This window comes from Pleurodeles waltl, chromosome 6 (genome assembly GCF_031143425.1).
Source record: "Pleurodeles waltl isolate 20211129_DDA chromosome 6, aPleWal1.hap1.20221129, whole genome shotgun sequence".
NCBI classification, from domain to species: Eukaryota; Metazoa; Chordata; class Amphibia; order Caudata; family Salamandridae; genus Pleurodeles; species Pleurodeles waltl.
Genome location: NC_090445.1, coordinates 48,310,373 through 48,329,489, shown reverse-complemented (window position 1 = coordinate 48,329,489; position 19,117 = coordinate 48,310,373). Strand labels below are relative to the sequence as shown.

Genomic DNA, 19,117 nt, shown 5'->3' with positions numbered 1-19,117 from the left:
ACGGAGTGACACTACGTAGACATTCACGGCTGAGGCTTACTTCACTGATTATTTTGAATCTGCCATTTTCAGGCTCCACTCTATTCGGGTCCCATGGCGATGATGAAATGGCAAGGATGAAGGCTGAGGTGGACACTTTAAAGGCAGTGGGTCTTGAGAAACCCAAAGAGCAAAGAAGGCCCTTCTGACCTTTCCAGCGTCGCTATCCCAGTCAGAGGGATGGGTCCCTGCAAGATCTCACCAACAATACCAACGATCTTATCATTCTCAGTGAAAAACACAAAGAGGGCGTTCGACCCAGCAGTCCATTCAGGGTTCCCGACAACCTTCAGCTTCAAAACCCTGAAAATCTCCTTCCCCCAACTCCGTTACCCACTTCAGTGGGTGGAAGCATCACCAATTGTTTGGATGAGTGGCAAAAAATTACAATAGACGCTTGGGTCTTAAACATTGTACAGAATGGATATTGTCTCAAGTTTTCCACTCCGCCCCCAAACATTCCACCAAAATCCACCACTTCTCATCTCAGCCTTCTAAAGGCGGAGGTTTCCATCCTCCTAGAAAAGAAAGCAGTGGAAACTGTTCCTCTCAACCAGCGGGGGAAGGGCATTTACTCCAAGTATTTTCTCATCCCAAAGAAGGACAAGAGAGAGTTCAGACCCATTCTAGATCTCAAAATTGCCAACAAATGGGTCCGAAAGGAAAAGTTCAGGATGCTATCCTTACACCAGATATACCCTCAGATTCAACAAGGGGACTGGCTTTGTTCGGTAGACCTTCACGATACTTACTTTCACATCCCATCGCGAAAAAGCATCGGAAGTTCCTGAGGTTTGTGGTGGGTCAAGATCACTTCCAATACACCGTCCTACCATTCGGTCTCAAGTCAGCACCCAGAACCTTTTCCAAATGCATGGCTGTGGTGGCAGCACATCTCCGAAGACATCGGATCTACATCTATTCATACCTGGACGACTGGATAATCAAAGCATCCACCCGTGCAGAAGCCCAACTCCATTTCCAGTGGACCTGCGACCTCCTTTATCGGCTAGGCCTTCGTGTCAATTTTCGAAAGTCGATGACAGTTCCTGTCCAGAAGTTACGCTATTTAGGAGCTACCATAGACACACTAAGGCAAAAGTGTGTCCTTCGGAGGAACGACGCTTATCCATTGTCCAGAAGTGTTGGGCACTCCAAACTATGCGTCACCCAACAGTGCGCACAGTCTCTTCCCTTCTCGGCTCCATGGCCTCCTGCGTCTTTCTGACACCCAACGCTCGCCTCCACATGCGACCTCTTCAGGAGTGTCTGGAGGACCAATGGAGTCAACTGTCGGGGGACTGGGAAGATCGGATTCGTCTGTCCACCCATGCAGCCAGATCTCTCGCTTGGTGGTGTTCTCCAGACAATCTCCTAAAGGGGCTACCTTTTCATCCACATCTCCAGCACAGACTATTGTGACAGATGCCTCTCTCCTCGGATGGGGAGCTAATATGGGTCACCTACAAGCACAAGGTCTGTGGTCTCCCAAGGAGTCGTCATACCACATCAATCTCCTCGAGCTCCGTGCGGTGCACCTAGCTCTGAAGGCCTTTCGCCCATCATTCACCACCGACAACTTGCTTGTACAGACGGACAATACTACCACCATGTACTATCTGAACAAGCCGGGGGGCACCAGATCCAGATTCTTGTCTCAGGAGTCCCAGACAATATGGCACTGGCTCCTAGCCAGGAAGTTGAACATAGTGGCAATCCACCTTCCAGGGGCTCAGAATGTGCAAGCGGATGCCCTCAGCAGACTTCTCGAAGAGAACCATGAGTGGGTGCTCAACGAAGATGTCGTCCAAGATATCTTCTGTTGGTGGAGCACACCTTCTATCGACATCTTCGCCACAGAGGAAAACAGAAAATGCCACGCCTTTGCCTCCAGGGTTTACCACCCAGAATCGCTGGGGAATGCTCTGTGCATATACTGGTCCAACAAATTTGCTATGCCTTTCCACCAATTCCGCTGATCCCAGCAGTCCTCCTCACACTCTCAATGACTTCACCCACTTTGATCCTCTTTGCACCAGAGTGGCTGAGACAGTGGTGGTTCCCAGACCTTCTTCACCAGTCACTCCGTCCACATCTCAGGCTACCATGCAGACCGGACCTCCTGACAAAGTTTGGAGGGCAGATGAGACACCCCAATCTCTCCTTCTTGAATTTGGCAGCATGGCTCCTGAGTTAGTCCAGTACAGACACCTAAATCTTCCACAGGATGAAAATCCTAAAGGAGGTGAAGCGGCCATCTACCCGTACAGCATACTCCTTCAAATGGAAGAGATTCTGAATCTGGTGTTCTTCCAAGGGGATAGACCCTACATCTTGCCAGGAATATGTCATTCTTCCATACTTGTTACATTTGGCTCAGTCTGGTCTGCAACTCTCTTCCATAAAAGTCCATTTGGTAGCTTTGACTGCATACAGAAAAAGTCCTTCGCAAACCTCTTTCTTTAGGATGCCAGTCATCATAGATTTCCTAGAAGGGTTAAAGAAGGTCTTTCCTCCAGTTAGGCGTCCTTCCCCACCATGGGAACTTAGGGCCAGATGTAGCTATTTCCGATTTTGCGATTCGGAAATTGCGAGTCGGTGCAACTCGCAATTTCCGAATCACAAAATCGGATGCAGAATGGTGTCTCAGACACCGTCTGCGAATCGCAATGGGGTCGCAAAGACCCACCTCATTAATATTAATGAGGTGGGTCACTTTTTGCGACCCCATTGCGATTCCCTGCACTCACAGGGATGGTGGCCTGCTGGAGACACCAGACCTCCATGTCTGTGACTGCTTTTTAAATAAAGCAGTTTTTTTTTTGTATTGCAGGACGTTTTCCTTAAAGGACCACTGCCTTCACTGAAAAAACATTTATGGCAACATTCACAAAGGGGAAGGGGTCCCTTGGGAACCCCTTCCCTTTTGCGAATGGGTTACCACCAGTGTGACACTGGTGGTAACAGCGAATTGCTTTGCGACCGCGTTCGCGGTCACAAAGCAATTTAGCACCCCTTCCAATTTGTGAGTCGCATTCACATTTTTCGAGTCGGTACCGACTCGCAAAATGTGAATGAGCATTGCGATGCGTGTTTTGCATGGCGCAAACTGCGATTTTCGCAGTTTGCGCCATGTAAAACGCTACTTACATCTGGTCCTTAATGTGGTCCTTTCGAGGCTCATGCAAACTCCATTTGAGCCCATACACAAGGCACCTCTCCAACATTTAACTTGGAAAACTGCTTTCCTTGTGGCAATCACATCAACACAAAGGGTTAGCGAGATTCAGGCCCTCTGTACCCACAAACCTTGCACAGTATTTCACTCCTCCATGGTAGTACTTCGTACACACCCTAAATTCCTACCCAAGGTTATATCTGATTTTCACGTCAACCAATCGGTCTCCTTACCAACTTTCTTTCAAAACCCATCTACTCCAGCAGAGAGAGCTCTCCATTCTCTAGATGTAAAGAGGGTGTTAACATTTTACCTAGATAAGACCAATTCTCTTCGAAGATCTTCACAATTGTTCTTTAATTATGGTCTGCTTCGTACCAGTCTGGCCTCCTCCAAACAGACGATATCGAGATGGATTGTGTCCTGTATTCTATTTTGGTACGAACTAGCTAACAAGACACTAGCTCGCAGACCAAAAGCGCATTCTACCAGAGGCAAGTCGGCAACGACTGCTTTAATGAGAAATGTTCCCTTAGCAGACATTTGTAGAGCTGCGACTTGGAGGTCTGTTCACACCTTTACAAAGCATTATTGTCTTGACTCCGATGCCAGGGCAGATGCTCAAGTAGGACAGGCTTCTCTCAGGAACCTCTTTGCTTGAAATGTATTTCATGAGTGTCCTGTCTACTCCTCCGCGGTTTTTGGGATGAGCTTGCTATTCTATTCACAGCTTATGACTATACATGGAAATCCCCTTCGAGAGAAGGTATAGTTTCTTACCTGTAACTCCAGTTCTCTCGTAGGGGTATTTCCATGATAGTCATAAGCGACCCTCCTGCCTCCCCAGTGGAGTAGACAGATTACTAACTCAAGTTACTCATAATTCTCAGCTAGGACTTCCTACAAAAAGAAACGGGGTAACTCTAGGCATGATGGGATACTGGAGGACTGGCTTTAAAGGCACAATCACCTTTTTCTTCATTACTATAGCAGCCTATGGGCTACATTGCCCTGCACTTCTTCATCAGTGTTTTACAATATATAAAAGGTTTGTGAAGGAATTGTTCTGCAGAATTTGCCACTCATTCAGGCATTTAAATGCAGAAATCTCAAATTTGTCCCTTTTCAAGATAGACTGGATAAAGAATTTTGGACACTGTAGCCTTTTCCCTAGGCTGCATATGAACATTCTTAAGTGACTTGGCAGGCCTTTCTGAAGTAAGGCGAACATGGACCCTTAAGAAGTTATATTGGAAAAAAGGCTCTGGGGTCCCCGCAGACGGGCGGGGAATATTCACAGTTTATGACTATCATGGAAATACCCCTACGAGAGAACTGGAGTTTCAGGTAAGAAACAATTCCTTCAGGTACTTCCTGGTACAGAAGAAGAGAGAAAAAAGAAAGAGTTCAAATCATGTTGGACATGAAAATAGGTAGCAAATATGTACGAAAAGTACAGTACACTGACACTGAACCAACTTTCCCTCGCATCTATCAAGGAGACTATGTCACTAGAGAACACACTTCTCAGCTTTGCCCCAACGACCACCAGGTTCCCAGACATTCTAGTTGAACATGTATGAACTTCCAGCGCCAATGATTCTCTGCGCATACAGTACACAACCTTTTTTTAGGAGGTAGCAGAGGGCTCGGGAAAGGCAAGAAAAAAATCCAGATGTCCAGTGGGAAGATATTTACCAGGGAGTAACTAGAAGCATAATGAGAGGTCTGCAACCAGGCCAAAGTGACAGGACAATTTAGTTGTGAATCTTATAGTTATGACTAATAGTGAACTCAGTCAAAGGTCCTGTGCAATGGTCTGGGATTAGTTTTGACTCCTTGAACCGTTTTGTTTAGTGTACGAAATTGTCTGAATTTTTAAAGAATATCAGTGTTTTTGAGACAGTCAGACTTTCCCCTGATATTACCATTAGTAGGTTATGTTAACAAATCTACATTCCAGCAACTCCTGCAACGTATTGAACTAAAAGTAGCATCAATCAATCAAGAATTTGTAGAGCAGAGTTTGAGCAAACCATTATTAAAGAGGTAGACTTAATTGATAGCAATGAGATAGGAATTTACATAACATGATTAAAATTGAGAGGGAGGCACCTTATGAATTAAGCAACATTGATTTAGTAAAAAAAACAGCTGACAAAGGTGGAGCTTTCATACTGCAGTCAGCGACTGCCTGCAGACAGGAGTGTTTAAGACTGTTGGGTTGGAAGACACCACCAATTATAAAACTCTAGACCACAATCTCACTTAAGACCTACTAATGAAACTTAACTTTTTTGGACCCCAAATTCATAAACAAACGGCATTTTACAAACAGACACTTAACACAAACCGTCTGATAGGAATAGCCTATTAATTTTTTATAGTGTCCACCTTAGGCCATGTAGGGAGAATTTACCAGTGGTCATCTTCTCAGATTATGATGTAAGTGCTCTACAAGGGATGACTGTGAAAGTCATAGAAAAACTTAAAATTCATGATTATGCAACAAGACTAAGCATTTGGGCATAAAAACGTGTGCACAACAACAATTGTGAAGTCTTACTCCAGATTCATTCACACTTAGAATCTCAGAGACTATCTTGCATCTCAGCTTATAAACCAATTTCCAGCCATCTTAAAAAAATCGACAGGAACTTGTGAATTTTCAATACAGGAAAGATGACATCTGAGAAACTGCTTTTTTGCTTCAAAGAGGGTTCTAGTCAGCGGGACATGCTGATACACACACGTCTGAATCTTAGAATATCACTATTACCGAAACAACTTGGTGGGGTGTACCCCCAGTAATAGGACATTAGTCTGTGGCAAGTGTAGAGTATGTCCAATCACAATTACCACAAAGGCTCTAGATGTAGACCTACATAAATCATGACGTATAACAGATACATCAACTGCAATTCTCAGAATTTAATTTATATGAGCTCTTAACTGTGTGGTTTGAGATACATTGGGATGGGCACCAGCAAAGTTCATTCAGAATTGGAAAACAATGCAGCAACATTAGATGCAGAGAGAGTGCTACCAAAATGATCAATCATTAAATAGAAATAGGCCATAAAGGAAACAATATGGAATGACTAATTTTAAAGATTGTACAACCTACTAACAACCACAACGACTTAAGTAACATGAAACTAGAAGAGCAGCAGTGTGTATAGTGAATGAAAGCGCATATCATGGGCCTGAACAATGATATACCAGGTGTACAGCTGAATAATATTTCATGACTGCTGTGGTGATTACATTCCTGATGGAGTACCTTGTACACACAAGATTGTCACTTACATGAACATTCCAAACTACTCTTTCCATTTTGTGATCTTTCTTTCTGTAAGAATGTGTTGGAACAGTGTAAGCAACAGAATCAGGAATCTTTGAGAGGCACCTCCAGAGGTCTTTGGGCCACATGTTAGCACATCCACCCTTGACCCCACGGGTTACCGGCATTATCGCATCACACTCTACTGAAGTATGAACAAGAAGGGAAGTACTTCCTCTCTCCCTCTGTGGGGTCATTTCCCCTTATGTTTAGAATTAGACAGGAAAAGTAATTATTACCCTTTCACCTAGCAAAGACTGTGTTTGTGTTTTTTACAAGTGTGATTTACAATCACTGCAAAAAGATCAGAAGAGAAGTAGAACACCTTTCCATTTGCAAGCGTTTTCAGTACCATTATCTATTTAGAAGTAGAGATTTAGTGCCAGATTATGAAGTTGGATCGCCAAATACGGTGGTGGGGAGGACGCCGCTGAGCCAGCGGCCTCCCCACCACGTATTATGATGTTCATGTGAAGCCAGTTGGGGAAGACATTGCGGCGGCATTGGCTTTGTCTCTAAGGGAGAGTCGAGGCCAGTGCTGCCACGCTGCCAGCACAATCTGAATGTGCACTGTTGCCAATGCAGACAGTGCGCATTCCGACTGCGCTGACAGGGCGGGGCCTCTGCACTGCTCGTGACATGAATATGGGCAGTGCAGGGGCCATCCTGTTGCCCCATCTCTGCCTTTCCACTGGCCTTTTCATGGTGGTTTCCCCACCATGGAAAGGCCGGCGGAAAGCCAAGTCGTGATCAGCATGGCGGTGCTGACATCGGCACCACTGTGCTTGACCACGGCTTTCCCCACTGCTAACGCGTCGGCATCCAAGATTGTGGCAGTGGTCTTGTGGTGTGCGATCGCCGGCATCATAATCTGGCGGTCGGATGGCCAAGAATATGGAGGTTGGACTGCCATCGCAGGTACGGCAGTCCTAGGACGCCGTACTCGTAATCAGGCACTTAGGGCCAGATGTAGCAAGCTTTTTGTATGGCTCAAACAGCGAATTTCGCTGTTTGAGCCATGCAAAAAGCACATTGCAATGCTCATTCCTATTTTGCGAGTCGGGAACTTGGTTACCGACTCGCAAAATGAGAATGCAGTCGCAAATAGGAAGGGGTGTCCCCCTTCCTATTTACGAGTCTCATTGCGATGCAGAATTGCTTTGTGAACGCGGTCGCAAAGCAATTCGCAGTTACCACCAGTGTTACACTGTCAGTAACCCATTCGCAAAAGGGAAGGGGTCCCATGGGACCCCTTCCCCTTTGTGAATGGCCCTGAAAACATTTTTCAGCCTGCTCTGAAAAAATGAATCAAAACCGTTTAATTTTTTCGTTTGTAATGCAACTCGTTTTCCTTTAAGGAAAACGGGCTGCATTACAAAAAACAAAACTGCTTTATTTAAAAGCAGTCACAGACATGGTGTCTGCTGTCTCCAGCAGGCCACCATCCCTGTGAGTGCTGCGACTCGCAAGGGGGTCGCAAATTGCGACCCACCTCATTAATATTAATGAGGTGGGCATTTACGACCCCTTTGAGACTCACAGATGGTGTCAGGGACACCATCCTGCATCCGGGTTTGCGACTCGCAATTTGCGAGTTGCAAACCCAAAATTTCGTACATCTGGCCCTTAGTGTGTCATCCTATCTCCTCCATCAACATTGAGATGAGCTGAGGGACGAAGTGTGCTGCAATCTGGGGTTTCTTTGAGTTTTTAGTGATTTAAGGCAACAATGCATTTTTTCTGCGATGTGAGGCAGTATAGCTAAGGTAATAGTTTCCGTTCCGTTTGTTTTTCTCTTTTAAAAAGGAAAACTAAAATTCTTTGGACATTAAGCCTATTTTGTGCGGTTCATTGTGTTAAAGGATACCGTTTCTTATGAATTAAAGGAAGATGCACAAATGGATAACTGGTGTTAAATGCAAGTAGCATTTTGTCTCTATATAGAAATAGGCTGTCATGCTGCACTGCATATAGGCGTGAGTGTTGCCAGCTAATCCTGCCACATGTAGATTAATGTTGCCCTGTTACAGTTAACTGGTTTACTGGTCTTAGTTAAGTAGCTATCTTGAAATACTGTGGGTTACTACAGACGGCAGAAACAGTCATTAACAAAGAATGACATGCCTGCAGATTGTTACCAAAACGAATAGGTTTCTATCATGTGTAAATAGCGTCAATTATTATACACATATTTTTTGTAGTAAAATATTCATTTGGCATGTTTTACACTATGTCATTATGCTTAAACCTGTTACAGATGCCGTTATGTTTACATATGTAAAGCTGTTGATAAGATGTTGAATGCCATACTAGAATGAAACAAATGGTTTTATATATTGGCGGGGCTTTCTTACATTTATTGATACACCTTTTCTTTACAAAAATCCCTTTTAAATACACTGGTATTTACCATTCACAGGCATATCAGCCGGGGAGTCTGTGTCTGTATTTGTTCTCTGTTGCCTTTAATAGCCTCCCCTCACAAGATCCCTTTAAAAGTAATATTTTGTGAATCTTTTCACCCATTTTTGCAGATCAAAAGAAGGTACAATTTCTCTTTCTTCTAGTGACACGGTAGACATACGTATTGAAGAAGACAGAGATCCAGAGGTCCGATGGGTGTAATACGTGCTTTGCACCTAAAAATAAAAAACAAGGATGTGCCATATCCATGTTCTGGACCTGCAGCAGAACCCGCCACAATGTCATGACCTGAAATGGAATCGGAGCTCCTTTGTTCCCTTTTTTTGACAATTCTTTCATTATGTCATTTTAATGAAAGGGACTGCTAACTTGTCAGTACTCTCTGGGGCTCTGTGTTCAGTGAATCCTCCTGGAAAAAAGTAGTTCATTGCAAAAAATAGAGAGCTGGATGCATGGAAAAAATACGGCAAAGAAGAAGACATGATCCCAGACCTTCACCAAATTAAGAATGTTAAACTCACCACTCAGTGCTGAACAATCCCTCGTAGAGGAACCCAGGAAGCTCTGCATCTGTCTCCATGCAGGATTGCTTCAAGATGGGAAGTTGGTGAGTGAATTCTTGTGTTTGTTGACACATGTTGGTCTTATTTCCAAAATAGTAATTAGAGAGATGCCCAGTACCATACAGTATATAGGAGGAAAGACTGACCACCAGTAATAGAGAAATCCCACCACGCCAACCAATTATGCCCCCTATGTGAACCTCAAACACACCCTGTGTGTCTCTTTTCCAGAATTTTCAAGATCCATGGTTGCCCCATCCTAAAAAAGGTGGGCAGCATGTTGGTCACAGTGAAATAAAGGGGTATCTGGCTTATTCAGTCATCATCCAGTGCATTGGCAAAGTTGCTGTCTTTCGAGATGGAGGGTCACATTCAATGGACTAGTCACTGTGACAGAAGGATGCCTCTTTATGTGGAAGCGTACATATAGTACATAAGTCTCAATGTATGGTGTTCAGAGACTCTCTTTTAGGGAACAACAGTTGTGTACAGGCAGATGGTTCACAGTTTATCACAAGACTTCCTCCCTTTGACTGTTTTCGATGGATTAAGCCTCAACTCAATGAATGGGAGAGCTCCCTTTGGTGTGGAAGACTTGGGTACTGGTATTTGTATTCATACTTATATTCATGATGTTACACTTTATCCTATTTTTTCTGGAAATCACTTCCTGGTTATAAGCATCTCATTTGTTCACTCATGGTCAATGTTTTTTTTCCAGGCACTATTTCTGTGCACTGAGGAAGATCTCCCCATTGCTGGCAATTTTACCATTAAATATTCGACACAATTCTAAATGTAGAGGGGCAGCATTTCTTGATTCACAAAAATGTTCCCTTGGGTTCTGAACTCAAAAGATTTGGAAACTGCACTATACATCAAACTCACTCATGAACCAGTACTAAATGTTTGTTTCTGATGGATACAACTACCTGTGGATTCCTCACCTAATGAATACTCCCATGGCGCCAGCATTCGACGGAAATCTTCTTACTAGTCTCTGCACGTCGACGAGGATGTCACTCTAGCCCACGCGACGCCGTCTGACGTCATACAGGCAATAAGAGGTCCTCGACGACGTGCGGACGTCAGTTCCCTTTTTTCCGTGCATTCGAAACAGTTATCTTCGAGGGAGCAACTGTTACTTTTGTGGTTACAGTGTATTTTTGCTGCGTAGTCTTTCGCTGTGGTAATAATGTCACAGAGAAAGTCTGGATTCAAGCCTTGTCGTGAGTGTGGAGGCAAGATGTCGGTGACGGATCCTCATTCCGATTGCCTTTGGTGTTTGAGCTCCGACCACGACGTCTCGACTTGTGATTCATGCCAGCACATGAATCCAAAGGCCCTCAAGGAACGTGAGGCGAAGCTGTTTATGGCGAAATCGAAGGAGAAGCATCACAAGAAGTCTTCTTCTCCAAGACATCGGCGTCATCGAGACTCCCGGCGCCGTAGAGAATCTCGGCGTCATTCGAAGGAGACTCGTTCCAGGTCTTCGGATCGGCGCCGAAGGACATGGGAGATCAGTCCCACGGTTACGCCGCATCCTTCGACGCCGTTGCCCTCTCCGGCGTCTCCGACTTCACCTGGACAGGCGTCGGTGATTGAGGTATTGGAGCCTCAGGTGTTTTCTCCGGCGTTGCAGACGTCGAGGCCGGCATCGGGGTCGCCTCCGAGACAGGCACCCCAGTATCCGGCTTTTCCCACCCCTGGAGCCGATAGTTCCGCATTCTTGAATGCGATGTATGCCATCTTCCAACAGATGGCTCCAGGGGGTGCTCCGGCTGGGCCTTTGGCCTTTACATTGGGTGATCCTGCGCCTCTTCGGCCGGCACCCTTTATGCCCTTTCTCCCTTTTGGGAACGTGGGCTCGGTGCCAGTGTCGGCGCCGGTGGCCGCTCCGGTGGCTTCAGAGGGATTGGCCCCGGGGATTTCCATCCCGTCGACGTCGGGATTTCGGCCTGTGACTCCGGTGGGTCCATCTGCTTCAACTGCTCTTTTGTCGGCGCCGAAGTTACCTGTGGCGCCGGACGCGGCGTCGGTGGCTTCGGAAGATCGTCGCCGATCTTCGACTTCGGCGGAGGCATTGTCGACTCCGCGTATTGAACAACGGCTTCATTCGAGGAGACGTGCTCTCCGTGTATTAGAGGAGCAGGAGTATCAACGAGCCCTGGAGGAAGGAGAGCTAGAGGACTCGGTGATGGGCTGCGTGGTCTGGAGTCGGCCAGTGGGCTGGACACTTCCCCTGAGTGGGATCTTTCGTCCCCGGGAGAATACACTGAGGAGGCTGCTTCCTTTCATGCAGTGGTACGGAAGGCAGCTAGTTTTTTGGATCTGCCTTTGCCGGTGGTGGAGGCTAAACAAAACCTTCTAACAGAGGTGCTACATCCGGCCTCAGCTGCGGCGGAGCCTCTTTTGCCATTTAATGACGCTCTGCTGGATCCGGTGTTAGAGGTGTGGAAGAGGCCGGCATCTTCCCCAGCAGTTCACAGAGCCGTGGCCAGGAGGTATCGGGCGGCTCCGACTGACCCTGGTTTTCTGTCTAGGCACCCTACGCCGAAGAGCTTGGTGGTGCAGGCCTCCTGTTCATCTAAGTCAGCGCCTGGTTCTTTCCCGACGGTGCCTGGGGACAGAGATTCAAAGAAACTAGAGGCGCAGTCCAAGAAGATTTTTTCGTCCTGCAGTCTGGCGTTGAAGGCCACCAACGCAACCTGTATCCTGGGGAGGTATATTCATGCTCTGATGGATGACATTTCCTCATCATTTACAGAGCTTCCCCAGGGTCTTTTGGATGTTGTTTCAAATGCCCAGGCTGCTGCGACCCAGATTATCCAGACGGGACTGGATACGACCGACTCGGTAGCCAGAGCAATGGGCACAACTGTGGTGGCAAGGAGACAGGCCTGGCTCCGTAACTCGGGCTTTTCTGCAGATGTACAGTCCACATTGTTGGATCTCCCGTTTGATGGGGACAAACTGTTTGGAGCCAAGGCTGATTCGGCCTTGGAACATTTTAAGGAGAGCAGGGCCACGGCTAAGTCGTTAGGACTCCAAGCTCCTTCTTCCACGGCCTCTTTCAGATTTTTCAGGAGGTTTCGTGGATTTGGGCGTGGCTCTTCCTCCTCTTCCTTTCGGGGAAGATATCAGCAACCTGCCTCTTCCCATCCCTATAGATCTTTTAGGGGGAGAGGTAGGGTCCGCACCAGAGGAGCCTCTCAGCAGCACTCTGCCTCTTCCTCATCCTCTGGCGGGGTGCAGCAGGGGAAGCAGCCTTAGGCTTCCACCATTTTCCACTCACTCCTCTCCTGTAGGGGGAAGATTACAGCATTTTCTCACCAAATGGAAGACTGTTACAACGGACACTTGGGTTCTCAGTATTGTGGGAAAAGGCTACACCCTTCCCTTTCGGGAGTTCCCGCCCCTCATCCCGCCCGCCCTTCTTATTGTTCAGAAGAACACCTCTTGTTGCTAGAACAGGAGGTACAAGCCCTCCTTTCAAAGGGCGCGGTGGAGTTGGTCCCAGAGCAGGAAAGGGGTCGAGGATGTTACTCAAGGTATTTCCTGATTCCCAAGAAGGATGGTCGTTTGAGACCAATCCTGGACCTGAGGATCTTGAATTGGTTCCTCAAGCAGGAAAAGTTCAAGATGCTGACCCTAGCACAGGTGCTTTTGGCGTTGAACAAGGAAGACTGGATGGTGTCTGTCGACTTGCAGGATGCTTACTTTCATATCCCGATACTCAAGTCACACAGGAAGTATCTCCGGTTTGTGGTGGGATCGCAGCACTATCAGTTTGCGGTCCTTCCGTTTGGTCTTACTTCAGCACCTCGAGTCTTCACGAAGGTGATGTCAGTGGTTGCGGCAGAACTCAGAAGGAAGGGGATAGCAGTATTCCCTTATTTGGACGACTGGTTGATCAAAGCCAAGTCCCCGGAGCTTGTGTCGCATCATCTGCAGTCAACAACCCAGTTGTTGTTCGACCTGGGTTTTTCGGTGAACGAGCCCAAATCTCACCTAGAGCCCTCTCAGCGCCTCCTGTCCATAGGGGCAGTACTGGATACAACATTGGGTCGGGCCTTTCCTCCGCCTCAGCGGATTCAAGATATTCAGGATTTGGTTCCAATGTTTCGAAATGGAGCGGTAGTTCCAGTCCTCAAGGTCCTTCGTCTGCTCGGTCTGTTTGCCTCCTGCATTCTGTTGGTCACGCATGCTCGCTGGCACATGAGGGCTCTTCAGTGGTGCCTCCGAAGGCAGTGGTCTCAACACAAAGGGGATCTAGAGGGTACTGTCAAGATCTCCAGAGATGCTGCTGTGGATTTGAAGTGGTGGATTGCAAGCAACAATCTTTCACAAGGAAAGCCGTTCCAGAAGTCGCCACCAGTGGCCACAGTCATAACGGATGCTTCCACTCTAGGGTGGGGAGCTCATCTGGGGGATCTGGAGATCAAAGGTCTTTGGTCTCCAGAGGAACAGATGTTTCACATCAATCTGTTAGAGTTACGGGCTGTACGTCTGGCTCTCAAGGCCTTCCTCCCTTCCCTTCGTGGTCAGTCGGTACAGGTCCTAACGGACAATACTACCACGATGTGGTACATAAACAAGCAGGGAGGAGTGGGGTCGTACCTTCTCTGCAGAGAAGCTCTTCGACTATGGTCCTGGGCAAAGGACCATCAGATTTGCTTGATAGTAAACCATCTGGCCGGAGTCTTGAACGTGCGTGCGGACAGTCTCAGTCGCCAATTCTCGGCAGACCACGAGTGGCGTCTCCATCCAGATCAAGTCCGTTTAATCTTCCAGAGGTGGGGGTTTCCTCGGGTAGATCTGTTTGCCACTCGAGAGAACGCGCATTGTCCGTTATTCTGCAGCCTCCAGTATCCGATGCAGGGAGCGTTGGGGGACGCGTTTCAAATAACCTGGTGCGGCCAGTTGCTTTACGCGTTTCCTCCCATACCCTTGATTCCTCGAGTATTGAGGAAGATTCGCCAGGACCGGGCTCTAGTCATCCTAATAGCTCCGGATTGGCCAAGGAGGGTATGGTACTCCGACCTTCTCCAACTCTCAATGTGCCCTCCGCTCCGTCTCCCTTTCAGGGCAGACCTCCTCTCGCAGTCGCAGGGGCAGGTTTTACACCCCAACCTCCAGAGTCTGCACCTACATGCCTGGAGATTGAACGGGGCAACCTGAGTTCCTTCTCTCTCCCGCCTGAGGTAGTGGATGTTATATTAGCGGCCAGGCGACACTCCACTAAATCTATCTACGCTAATAGATGGTCTAAATTTGTTGCGTGGTGTGGAGAGAGGCAGATTGATCCTTTGCATGCTCATCTATCGGACGTTTTGTCTTTTGCTCTGTCTCTAGCGCAGAAAGGTTGTGCAGTGGCTACCATTAAGGGTTATTTATCGGCCTTGTCAGCCTTCATATGTCTTCCAGACCAACCATCTTTATTTAAATCCCCTATTGTTATCAGATTCTTGAAAGGTCTTCTAAATAAATATCCTCCAAAGCCATTCGTTATGCCGCAATGGGATTTGTCCTTGGTCCTGACTTTCCTTATGGGGTCCCCTTTTGAACCTATGCATTCTTGCCCCTTAAGGTATTTGGTTTTAAAAACAGTCTTCCTGATAGCTATAACATCAGCAAGGAGAGTGAGTGAGTTGCAGGCCTTATCAGTAAAGCCCCCTTATACAACTTTTTATGGGGATAAGGTGGTGTTGAGGACCAAGGCTGCTTTCCTCCCGAAGGTTGTTTCACCTTTCCATTTGGCTCAGGCAATTACTTTGTCCACGTTCTATCCTCCGCCTCATCCTTCCAAAGAGGAAGAAAGACTGCACCGTCTGGACCCAAAGAGGGCGTTGAGCTTCTTTATTGATAGAACAAAGGATTTCAGGCTGGAGGATCAGCTGTTTATTGGATACGTGGGCAAGAGGAGAGGAAAGGCAGTACACAAGAGAACACTATCCAGGTGGGTTGTTCTTTGCATTAAAATCTGTTACTCTTTGGCAAAGAAGGATCCTCCTGAGGGCATTAGAGCTCATTCCACCAGAGCTAAGTCGGCCACTTCGGCCTTGGCCAGAGGTGTTCCTGTGGTCGACATCTGCAAGGCCGCAACTTGGTCGTCCCTTCACACTTTTGCAAAACATTACTGTTTGGATTCTGAGGTTAGAAGGGACGGCCATTTTGCACGGTCAGTGCTTCAGGATTTCTTGGTTTGACCATTTAGGCACCCACCGCCGGGCGTGGTACTGCTTTGGGACTCTATTCATTAGGTGAGGAATCCACAGGTAGTTGTATCCATCAGAAGAACGAGTTACTTACCTTCGGTAACGACTTTTCTGGTGGATACATTAGCTACCTGTGGATTCCTCACGGTCCCACCCGCCTCCCCGTTGCCTTTCTGGTCTTACCAAGTAATCCTTGAGTACGCTCCTCTTGGTCTTTGAGGGTGCAATAGATGTTGTGTATATTATATGTATATATGTATATATCTTTGTGTATATACTTGATGTGTAGATATATATTTTAAAAAGAGAGAGTTATATATATATATATAAAAGATTTACAGTTATTCATGCAATGTTGTGTATTTTTACAATGTAATGGGATGTTGCCTTGCTCTTTCATCGCATTGCCTGGTTGTTCTCATGCACGTAAAAAATGATTGGTACTGACGTCCGCACGTCGTCGAGGACCTCTTATTGCCTGTATGACGTCAGACGGCGTCGCGTGGGCTAGAGTGACGTCCTCGTCGACGTGCAGAGACTAGTAAGAAGATTTCCGTCGAATGCTGGCGCCATGGGAGTATTCATTAGGTGAGGAATCCACAGGTAGCTAATGTATCCACCAGAAAAGTCGTTACCGAAGGTAAGTAACTCGTTCATCAGGTCTTTTACATCCCAGCTATTACAACCCTACATCTGCTGTCTCCAGTGATAGCATCATTTGTTATATCAGGACACGCTCTAAAAATGAGCCTCTTTTTTAACTCAAGATAGAGATGGCCCCCACACCCTTTACTCTGGAGGGAGGAAGGTAGTTCAGTATAACTTCAGTTGTGTTGGGTTTAAAGTGCCTGCCATCGGAGATACAGTTAAAGGGCAAAGGAGTACTTATTGGATCACCTTAGAGCTAAGATGAGGGCATCATTTTTATTCCCATCTATCAACAGTCCCCGTTGCCAAGCACCACAACTGCTGTACAGAAGGAAGAGTCAAACTACCCATCACAGAATGACAATGAAAGGTAAACAGACTGATCAGTGACATCAGAGGCAAACAGGTCCCCCAGCTGAGGGCAGGGGCTTTCCTCAGTGAAGCTACAGTGGGAAGACAAATGTAATCTTGCATTGATTTTGTCCTTTGTTCTAGAGAGAAAACACGATTAGTTGAAACAGAGTCGGGTTTAACTGGAAATGTTGGAACAATTCAGTTGTGTGAATCTGTAGAAAGAGGGGGAAGCAAAAAGCAAGCGCCACATCAGAAAGCAGACTGCCACTCGGTTATCAATACCTGTAACAGCTTCAGTAGATATTGGTCCAATGCGCTGTGTGCCGATGATTCCTTGGAGATAAAATGTATACTTCTCTGAAGGAACCAGGCCAGAGATGGTGGCTGTGTGTTGTTTCCCATCGACTTCCAGTTCCTGTGGGGTTTCCTCTGGATCCCTGTATTGAATGAGAAAAGTGTCAAAGTCCCCTCCCTGGACCGCCCAGGAAAGCTGTAAAGAGTCCTCTGTAACTTCAGAAATGGAGAGGTCTGCCAGCATTGGCTTCGGAGCCTGAACCTTGTCTGGTCCTGAAAGAAACCAACATTACCCCTTTCATTCAAGAGTTTTACAAGGACAGCCATGAGTTAGTCAAACTTAATATGATGCCTCTATAGACAAGGCTTGGATTTGCTTTTGAACAGTGTTAGATTATAAGGAGTCTGTCTGGTTTTCTTTAACCAGACTTACTGTCTTAAATACTATAAGGCTTTGTTATATACAAGAAAGCAAGAAAACCTAGTTGGATTTAAATGTCTTAGTTTCCCAAATTCTCACTTTCTATTTCCTAAATAACACATAGTGGTAGCAGCAGGGGAAATAAACTGCGGTTAGTGAGAAAAAACAGGGAACATCAAAGGTCTCAGTATCCCTTTTAGCCTGAAAATCAAACATCCTTGGTTAACTTTCCCTGCAATTGAAAACAATTTAGACTCTCGCTCCCATATCATTTTGCACGTTTTATAGTGGCATTGATACCTGTGGTGGCTTCAGCAGTTATTGGTGTGCTGCGGCTCCTGCCTTTCACCCCATACAGCAGAAAAGTATATTTTGTGGCAGGCATCAGGCCAGACACGTGGGCAGTGCGCTGCTCCTTTTGGACTGGCAGCCCCCGAGGCCGGCCATCCGCATCCCGGTAGAGGATGAGGAAGGTGTCGTAGTCACCACCCTGGTGTGTCCAAGATAGCAGGACTGAGTCTTTAGTGACATCAGAGACAGTGAGTTCCCCAAGCCAAGGGGATGGAGTTGGAGGATCTTCAAAGGCAGCTAAAGAGAACACAGGACATTAATATCCTTCCACCTCAAGGCCCATCAACCATTTTAAAGAGCAACTGGTCAACAGTATCATCTAAGTCCCTATTTCTTGTAGGGTTTGTGGAGGCCCAGTTTGATTCATCCAAAAATAGGTTATCTTGGTGCCTGCCGTTCCTAAAGCAATAATGCATCCTCTTGTGAAAGATTAGAATCCTTTTGTCTGGCCTGGTGTCAGAACTTTCAGAAGATTTTCCTTTAGCTCTTAGAAAAGACTTTGGCCCTCATTACGACTTCGGCGGTCTTTTAGAAAGACCCCCAAAGCCGCTGGACCCAACATACCGCCATGTTTGGCACCCTATCACAACTTTACCGCTTTATACAGTGTTTCCGCCTGCTGGCCCAGCGGAAAAGTCACCATAACATTGAGTCCGGCTCATAATCAAGCCAGCGCCAATGTTGAGGTGCGTCAGGTGCAGCAGTGGATTACGGGCAGTGGAATGCGCAATGGATCTGTGCATGGGGGCTCCTACTGTGCCCATGCCAAGTGCATGGGCACTGCAGGGGGCTCCAGGGCCCCCCGAGTCTCCCATACTGCCACCACCATGGACAGGCTCGCAGATGGGGACTCGTAATCCCTAGGGCCTGGCGGTATTACCGTTGCAGCTCCACCATGGTCATAATGTGGCTGTAAGTACCGCCAGCCTGTTGGCAGTACTACCGCCACTTTATCGCCTCCCGCCGGAGTCATAATGACACCCTTTGTTTGCTCTTAGTCCCTTCCCTTATGTGGTCAATAACGATACTGTGTAAATCAGGAGATTTTTCCGTAGCTTTGTACAAGGAAGGTCTGCTAACCACAGTATGCTTTCACTGCTTGGTTGACCAAATTACGTATATGTGTCATAAGAAGGTGTCTGCACAACACCCTTTTGACGTGTGTGTGTGTGTGTGTGTGTGTGTGTATATATATATATATACATTCACTGAAAAAAGCAAAGGTTACAGTGATGTTGTAGTTAGGAAACAGAATTGAAAAAACATAGAAATTCACTTAAAACA

The 19,117-nt window shown here is 46.7% G+C and overlaps 1 protein-coding gene across 13 annotated transcripts in view; it reads right to left on the bottom strand.

Moving 5' to 3' along the window:
• Positions 1-19,117, bottom strand: part of TNXB (tenascin XB) — a 589,826-nt gene that overhangs the window by 109,940 nt on the left and 460,769 nt on the right. For 10 of the 13 annotated variants that reach the window (XM_069237235.1, XM_069237240.1, XM_069237237.1 and 7 more), the window contains 2 exons: positions 17,783-18,070; positions 17,050-17,334 (listed from right to left, as the gene is read on the bottom strand). The exons of 1 other annotated variant lie outside the window; for it this stretch is intronic. In XM_069237235.1, coding sequence (XP_069093336.1) covers positions 17,050-17,334; positions 17,783-18,070 — 573 coding nt within the window. The remainder of the gene's footprint in view (positions 1-17,049; positions 17,335-17,782; positions 18,071-19,117) is intronic. 2 more of the 13 variants (XM_069237242.1, XM_069237238.1) reach the window with 2 other exon arrangements.